Source organism: Thamnophis elegans, chromosome 1 (assembly GCF_009769535.1).
Source record: "Thamnophis elegans isolate rThaEle1 chromosome 1, rThaEle1.pri, whole genome shotgun sequence".
Lineage (NCBI taxonomy): Eukaryota > Metazoa > Chordata > Lepidosauria > Squamata > Colubridae > Thamnophis > Thamnophis elegans.
Genome location: NC_045541.1, coordinates 113099741 through 113109006, shown reverse-complemented (window position 1 = coordinate 113109006; position 9266 = coordinate 113099741). Strand labels below are relative to the sequence as shown.

The window sequence follows — 9266 nt, the reverse complement described above, 5'->3', positions numbered from 1 at the left end:
TGGAATACCTGATGTGATTCTTTGATAACAATTCAGTTGATATCAAGATACTAATCATGTCTAAGATAAATACCAAGGTTGATTGTTCTGTGCTCAGTACAGACAGTTTCCCTCTATTCTACTGATAAACAAATAATTCAACCTTGCGTGATCCATGTAAAAATTAACCAAATATGATTACTATACATAAGGTAGTATAACTAGTTGTGAATAACAGAATATATTAATATTAATTGCATTAATTGCAATGTCAGTTCTTCCTTTTATTTCTTTCAGTCTCATGGTTTTAATCTCTTTATTTCAGATTCTTAACCTGAACAGAAGACCTTTGCTCCGGTGCTGTGGATGTTAAGCCTTGTGTATGGCACGGTTAAAGTTACAACCTGTCACCTCAGCCTTCCTCCGGTTTGGGCTTTTTATGTTTGTTCTATTTTTACATGGTCTACAAGTAGATGCTGGCACAGGGACAGAGTCACCAAACATAGGACATAACACCTCGTGCTCTGATTCTTCTGAGTGCAAGGAGGGTGTTATCTTGCCAATATGGTACCCAGAAAACCCATCCTTGGGGGACAAAATTGCCAGAGTTATTGTTTATTTTGTGGCACTCATATATATGTTTCTTGGAGTTTCTATCATTGCCGACCGTTTCATGGCTTCCATAGAAGTCATTACATCCCAAGAGAAAGAGATTACAGTCAGGAAACCCAACGGAGAAGCCATCACCACCTCCATCCGAATATGGAATGAAACAGTGTCCAATTTGACCCTCATGGCTCTTGGTTCCTCTGCGCCGGAGATCCTTTTGTCATTGATAGAGGTATGCGGTCATGGATTCATTGCTGGTGAGCTGGGCCCTTCTACCATCGTGGGTAGTGCAGCTTTCAATATGTTTATCATCATAGCCATCTGTGTCTATGTCATTCCTGATGGGGAGACGAGGAAGATAAAACATTTGAGAGTTTTCTTTGTCACGGCTGCTTGGAGCATCTTTGCCTATATCTGGTTATACATGATCCTTGCGGTCTTTTCTCCAGGTGTGGTTCAGGTATGGGAAGGCTTGCTCACTCTGTTTTTCTTCCCTGTTTGTGTCATCCTGGCTTGGATTGCAGACAGAAGGATGTTTCTCTATAAATATATGCACAAAAAGTACCGCACTGACAAACACAGGGGTATTATCATTGAGACAGAAGGTGATCACCCCAAAGGGATTGAAATGGATGGTAAGATGATGAACTCCCATTTTTTAGATGGAAATCTAGTGCCTATGGAGGGGAAAGAGGTGGATGAGTCTCGCAAAGAGATGATCCGGATCCTCAAGGACCTGAAACAAAAGCACCCAGAAAAAGACTTAGATCAGCTGGTAGAAATGGCCAACTACTATGCTTTATCCCACCAGCAAAAAAGCAGAGCGTTCTATCGGATTCAAGCTACCAGGATGATGACTGGAGCAGGAAATATTCTCAAAAAGCATGCAGCTGAGCAAGCCAAGAGGAGTACTAGCTTGCATGAAGTACGGCCAGAGGAGCCAGAAGAATTCATCTCCAAAATTTATTTTGATCCTTGCTCCTATCAGTGTCTTGAGAACTGTGGTGCTGTCCTCCTAACTGTTGTCCGAAGAGGAGGTGATGTCTCCAAGACAATACATGTGGATTACAAAACAGAAGATGGCTCTGCTAATGCTGGGGCTGACTACGAATTTACAGAAGGGACAGTTGTTTTGAAGTCTGGGGAGACCCAGAAAGAGTTTTCCATAGGGATCATTGATGATGATATCTTTGAAGAGGATGAGCACTTTTTCGTGCGTCTTAGCAACCTACGGGTGATTGATGCAGAGGAACCCCCTGAAGTCAACAAACTGCCATATCCCAAGGCCATACTGGTCTCACCTTGTGTGGCTACTGTGACTATCTTAGATGATGACCATGCAGGCATCTTCACCTTCGAGTGTGATGTGATACATATCAGTGAGAGCATTGGGGTGATGGAGGTGAAAGTTCTTAGAACATCTGGTGCACGGGGTACAGTCATAGTCCCCTTTAGAACAGTTGAAGGAACAGCAAAAGGAGGTGGAGAGGATTTTGAAGACAGTTATGGAGAACTGGAATTCAAGAATGATGAAACTGTGTAAGTAACTAATTTTCTTTATTTTAATAGTCATCTGTATTTAACCCTACAATTTTCATCCATCACAGGTAAACATGGGCAACATGGACCATCCTCTCCTCTCCTCTAGTTTCCATACTTACCTTCTCTTCACAAGAACCTTGTAGCAGGATCTAGTTCCTTCTCTTTTTAAGAGATGAATTAATGGATATATGGAAGCTTTTTGATGGTCTAAATAGCCTAACAGTTACCTAATATTTATTTTAAAGAATCTGCCAAGATTCAATACTAAAATACTTCAAAACTCAAGCCGATAAAATCTTGATCATGTTAGCTGCAAGTACTTAATGAATTGAATTGTACTTGGCAATCAAAACCTTAAATTACCAAATTAATCTAGGATTCCCCAATTTGCCGCCTTCCAGATATGCTAGATTTCTTCTCCTGTGGATTATGCTGTCTGGGAATTATGAAATTTAAAATCTAACACATCCAGAGGGCATCTGGTTGGGGAAGGCTGCTCTCCTCAATGAGCTATTCTTCTCATGAACCAAATTAATAATTTCTTTAAAAAAAAAAAGCAACAATAGTTCTATATTGTTGATTACTTTGAGAAGAATCTTTCAGTTTTCAAGAACAGATTCAAATAATTTTCATATAGCAAATTAGTTTTTTCTATAATGAGTTTCTGTATTGCTAAATAATGATACAGTATACTATATTACTATATTAATCTCTGACATAGCAGATTTTGTAAACAAATTCCTCCATTAGCGAAGTCTGCTTGAACATTAATAACAAACATTCACAAGACAGAATTTGGTTACATGCTCCTTTTCTATTGCCACTTTCTTTTGATTCAAAAGGTTTTCATTTAAACGTGGAAGAGGGAAGAATTAATATGCCTCCAATGTAATCATCTCTTTCAGGAAAGCCTTAATAATAGTCTTTTACAACATAACATGGATGTGTTTTCCTCTGTGTATCTCTACAGTTTATTCCAGTTGATGTCACTGTGAAATTCTGTTATGGAATGCAAGCAAATTAGCATCCTCTCCCCACCTTCCTCAGGAAAAAACAGATTGTCCAATAATTTTACATGATAAAAGCATCACTAGTAAAAAACAAAAGTAGGACATTATATCTGCTTTTAATTTCAGAGAACTCTTGCCAGTTTGTGTGGACTGACCAAACGGAGCTAAACTGATTAACATTGTGACTTGATTTAATGCATCGCCTATGCTCCGGTAAGCAAAGGTCTAAAGCACTTATAGAAACAATAACGTGGCATTTAAAAAATCCTGCCCACTGACATCATAGCAAATTACATCACACATGCTCACTGCATTTCCACAGTTAATTACCTTAATTATCCGACCCTAATTTTCTGTTCCTTCAGGGGACATTCTGCATGTTGTGCTACATCAGATGTGTCAAATAGTTGCTGGTTTGTCAGAGAAACACCAGATTATTTAGACCAAGGAGTTCTACTTGTAAGTGGCTTTCACCTAATGGTTCATTAGTCTTTCCCATATTGATAAGGCTTCTGCAGATGCTCAGTTCGTTCACAAGAGGATTCAAAACTACTTGGATATAAGGATGGACCGGCAGGCCTGGCCTCTAGGCTGCTGTCCACTCTTGGTATTTCAAATATGATCAAAAAGTGTGTGTGAGAGAGAGAGCCTCTGTTTGAATGTACAGGTAGTCCTCCACTTGCGACCACAATTGAGCTCTAGATTTATGTCGTTAAGTGAAAAATGTGTTGAGTTTTGCCCCATTTTATGTTTTTTCTTGTCACAGTTGTTAAGTGAGTAACATGGTTGTTAATGAATCTGGCTTCCCCCCATGGCTTAGGCCCAGGGTACATGCGAGACCACCTACTGCCACCGGTAGCCTCCCATCGTCCAGTGCGATCCCACAGAGTTGGCCTCCTCAGGGTGCCGTTGGCCAGACAGTGTCGGCTAGCGACCCCCAGGGGGGGAGCCTTCTCTGTGGGAGCACCTTCCCTCTGGAATGAGCTGCCCCTGGAGCTTCGTATAATTCCTGACCTCTGGTCCTTCCGACGCGCCCTAAAAAGTTGGCTTTTCCAACAAGTCAGCCTGGCCTGAACAAAACAAAATAAATTATTGATCAATGTTAATTTTAATTTGATTTTTTTTTAAAAAAAAATGCCATTGTCAATTTTAATTGGGTTTGGGATATTCTATTTAATATTTTTAAACTTTTGTATTATGTGTTTCTTTTAATGTTGTACGCCTCCCTGAGTCCTTGAGAGAAGGGCGGCATATAAATCTAATAAACCTAAACCTAACCCCCCCCAATTGACTTTGCTTGTGAGAAGGTCGCAAAAGACAAATCACATGACCCCCCCAGGGCATCGCAACAGTCATAAATGTGAGTCAGTTGTCAAGCATCTGAATGTAAATCATGTAACCATGGGAATGCTGTAACGGTCATAAGTGTGAAAAATGGTCACAAATCACTGTTCTGACTTCAAACAGTCACTAAGTGAACTGTTGTAAGTCGAGGACTACCTGTAGTCAGGTTATTGGCTGAGCTGAGTTGTGTTCCAGCAAACATTAATAGAAGTCCTTTAAAGCAGGGGTCTCCAACCTTGACAACTTTAGGCCTGGTGGACTTCAATTCCCAGAAATCCCCAGCCAGCTGGCTGTGGAATTCTGGGAGTTGAAGGCTTAAAGTTGCCAAGGTTGGAGACCCCTGCTTTAAACCACTGTGCTCAGCTAAGAGATGATGAATGTTTGTGTACACCCAACATACTCACAGTGAACATCTGCAGGGCATATCATGTTCGCACTTTCACATTTCACAGCTGTACAAAAGATGTGTCAGGCAGTAGATTTTGGTCTCCTTGGGGATATATTTATTTATTTAAGCACCAGTTCTTCACAAGCCATTGGCCAGAGATGATTGCAGTGGATGCGTTTTCTTAACCTATAAGTGGCAATGGGAAGGAATCTCATTAAAACATTGAAGGAGACAAAACAATTTTGATTCTTTAAAATATACCGGGGGAGGGGGTGGAGGGTGGGGTGGGAATCTCTGAAGCAAAATTTTGAAGGAAATTGATCCTGCCACAGTTCTTACTTATTGCTTCTGTAACTCTAGTATGGTCAAAGTTTCCTCACCTATATTTGGGCGGGAAAAATGCACTGTTGGCATATAACTGGTCGAGATTTCTTCGAACACATTGTGATTTTATTGGGAATCTAATGTTTGTAAATTACTGCTTAATCCTGCAGGTAATGTAGATTCCATTTTTACTTGCTTCTCCCAACAGAGCTGACAATCTGCTGGTTTTTTGTATGTTTTCAGTTTCGCCTCTGTAAATTCCCTCCTGGATTCTATAGGTGCTTTGGGAATTTGTGTATTGCATCTTCACCCAAAAGCTTTAGGTCAGAAAAAATTAAATACAATAAAATAAGTCAACTTGTAAACGTAGAGTGGGATTCAAGAATTACTTCAAAAGCATTGTGCATAGAAAAAAAAAACATTTTGGTTTGCCACTGGAAAAGGCAGACCATTGGTGTCAGTAGAGGGTGTTCCAAATTTGGGCTGCCACCACTGAGAAGACCATTTGCAAATGGTGCCTGGATCAGCTCTGGTCATGGACTGGAAGCCAACATTTCATCAATCTTCTTGCAAGTTAGGAGCCTAGAAAAATTACCACTATCTAAATTCTGCTGATAGCACTTCTGTAGCACTACTGTCTATAGCAATTAGTGATCAATATTTAGTATCCATAGATTTATTTATTTGTTTTAGGTACTCTGGAGCCTTCTTTCCCATGAGTCTGCCTCCCATTAATATGTGCTTCACATCTTCACTCAAATATTTTACCCACTGGAAGCTTTTTCTTCTTCTTCCTGTTGCTCTTTTTTTTACTTGAGTTTCAAACAGCAATTTTCAACCCCCCCTTTACTGCCACTAAGACTCAGCACAGCAGTAATTCATGTTTGTGTTCTCAAGACTTTAATAGGAACGGCAGCAAAACCAAGCCCATAGGCTTTGGAAGGGTTTTGTTTTGTTTGTCTGTTTTTGTCTTTATTTATTTTTTAATCATCTAATGTTCTCAGAGCTGATTCTTTTAATACTTAGTAGTGCAACACTGGCTGGTATATACAGCTGCAATGCCTTAAAATCTATCAAGTAAGTTTCATTTATTTTAGTGCATGTTTTTCAAATTCAAGGGACTTTGGAGCACATATATCCCTAACCTTTTTAACATGGGGTTTAAACTGATATGGGGAAAGAAACCTGGAGCAGATCCATTAAGATTATTTCCTTTTTCCTTTCATATATATATATATATGTATATGTATATGTATATGTATATGTATATGTATATGTATATGTATATGTATATGTATATATATATATATACACACACACACACACACATACATACATACATATATACATATATATATACACACACATATATATATACACATACATATATATATATACATATACATACATACATACATACATATATATACACATACATACATACATACATACATGTAATTTTATTTTATTTATTTAATTTGTCAAATGTACTAGATAACAGGTACAAGTATAAACATGGATATGAACAAGGAATGAGTACAAGTAAATGGGGACAGTAGGACAGGACAGTAAGCGCGATGGTGTACTTATGCATGCCTCCTTTTATGGACCTCTTAGGAATAGGGTGAGGTCAGGGTTAGGGTTACTCATTTGGCATGCCAAGCCAAATCTTCTCTTCAGTATTTCCCTTAATTTCAGTTGTTTTATATCTGGTTGGATGCATTGATTTCACAGAGGATTTTGCTATTGTATTCACATCTGTGCCTTCGCACAAAGAGAGATGTGTTTTTTTAAAAAAAGGTGTTTATGGGGAAAGTGGAAGTATAGGTCAATTCCTGGCCCTACCATCCTTCTTAAAAGTGTGCATTTGTAAAAGCAGGTCTGTACTGATGTAGGCTTTGTATGCAGTGTAGAATTTGTGCAAGTTTCCAAATTGTGTAGGAGGTTGGTAGGTTGGTGTTAGAGATGTAAAAGTTGAGTGAGGTCTCAATTTTCCTCTGCTTGTATGGGGTTTATTTTATTGGTTTTATTGGTTGAGTGCATTGGCTACATAGTGAGATAATGTTGTAGCTCTAGTAATTTTATAACATTAGCTTTCAAATTAAGTATGCAGTATGCCCTTGGTTTTGCCAATAAAATTCATGGTTCCATTATGAGAGTAGTATTACAGTTTAATATTAAGAATCACTCTTCAGCATTAAACTTGGAGACAAGTTGGCTATTAGCCCAGTGAATGAAATGACCATCAGTAATCTTTTGCATGAAGTCTATTATTATTTCTTAATACATGTTGTATATTCAAAGCTGTAGACTAAAAGGCCAGCTTAGATAGTTGACACCACTGTCTCTAACAGTTTTCTTCCATCAGCCAGCCAGATCAGACCCTTGATTTACTGAGAAGAAGTAATAAACAACTGATGCAAGTAGAGAAATCTTAGAATGAAGATTGAGCATGGATTAGTGTTGATGTGTGTGCGAGAAGGCAGTGGAAAGTGCTTACCTCTCAACCTCCACTGTGCTTACCCTGAATAGGCAGAAAATCACTTTTCTGCACTGCATTAACCTCTTTTATTCATAGGGGAAACCAGAAAGTCAGTGCTATTAGCAACCTTGTATAATTCTAAATCTGTCAATTCTAATATTGGGATACGTCACACTGATATTGTCTGTGTATGTTTAATCAGATGATGATGATGATGATGATGATGATGATGATGATATCCATTCAGTTGTGTCTGACTCTTGGCAATTCTATAGATGGGGTCTATGATTTTGCATTACTTCTTTGAGTTTTTCTGTGCTTTGGCTTGTGTCAGCTTTGATGGAATATTTTGTTTTGTTTTATTATTATTTTATTTTATTTGTTATTATGTTATTTAGCTGCCCATCTCCCTAAATACAAGACTGAATGGCATAAAAGCTGTAGCCTAAACAATATCACAACTATTTAAACTATTAAAATTGTGACAATTTGAAGATAAATATTTAAATGAATACATTTCCAATATTGAGATGAATGGATAATTGGAACAAGGTAAGTTTTACACAGGATATGTTAAAAAACACTGATATTTTAGACAGAGTCACAAATGTTTCTCTTGTAATATTTTGATACTGGGAAAGCTGTCTAATCAAGGGGGAATCAAGGGGGAAGTTTTATTATTAGGTATTGGCTTGACATTCTCCTAGCTGGACGTGTTCCAAAGTTGTAAATCTGATATGCTTTCTTCTTTTCTTAGGAGATAATCTCTGAAAAATACCTATTCCCTTAATTTGATTTTCACTGTATATTTGCTGCATAGAACTATGAGTATTAATTGGCTGCAATGAGTTGAAGAGAAAATTGTGATTTTTAAAGGTTGAATTCTTCTTTACAACAGGTCTTCAAATTGGCTGGTTGGTCATCTGTCAGAGATGTCCCTGCACTGACCAATGGGTTAGACTAGATCACCTCTAAGATTTCTGTTTCTATGACCTTATTTCATTTTATTTAGGTACCTGTTAATTACATTCCTGCTTTTCTTCCCAGAGCTTTAAATGGCATTCATAATTCTCTGTATGAATTTTATCCTCATAAAAAATTTGTGAGGTGGGCTAATTTGAAAGATAGTGATAGAACCAAAGTGACTTAAGGGTGATTGGATTTCTAGGTTAGACTGTTAATTGCTGCACTTATATAGATTGCGGAGGGTTGGAGCATATGGTGGATGGCTTGCAAGGAAATTAGGAGATATTTTCAGAATTTGTAAACTCAGCCTATTGAAATTAGATGCACTGACAGTTTCTAAAAGCAGAGACATGCTGATCTGTTCTGTGACCTCTTATAGCCTTTATGATGGTGGTTGATGAAAAGAGCATGGAATGAAGAATAGTGTATGGATGGATCTGTGATATCTTCAATTCAAGGCAACTCCCATACAATCTGTGACCTGAATGAAATATGTCACCAAAGAATATGTGAGGAGCATTCTTAGCATTAAAAGACCTTGGTGGGAAGGCTGTGAGATTAATGCTCATAGGGAGGCCATGCATTTACATAACCATAGAGAGAGGACCTAACATGCCATTTT

General features: G+C 38.1%; 1 protein-coding gene across 1 annotated transcript in view; it reads left to right on the top strand.

Annotated features, from left to right (window-relative positions):
* Nucleotides 1-332: 332 nt before the first annotated feature.
* SLC8A3 (solute carrier family 8 member A3) overlaps nucleotides 333-9266 on the top strand; it is a 175234-nt gene continuing 166300 nt past the window's right edge. The window contains exon 1 of the mRNA XM_032222212.1: nucleotides 333-2127. Coding sequence (XP_032078103.1) covers nucleotides 362-2127 — 1766 coding nt within the window. The 5' untranslated portion in view covers nucleotides 333-361. The remainder of the gene's footprint in view (nucleotides 2128-9266) is intronic.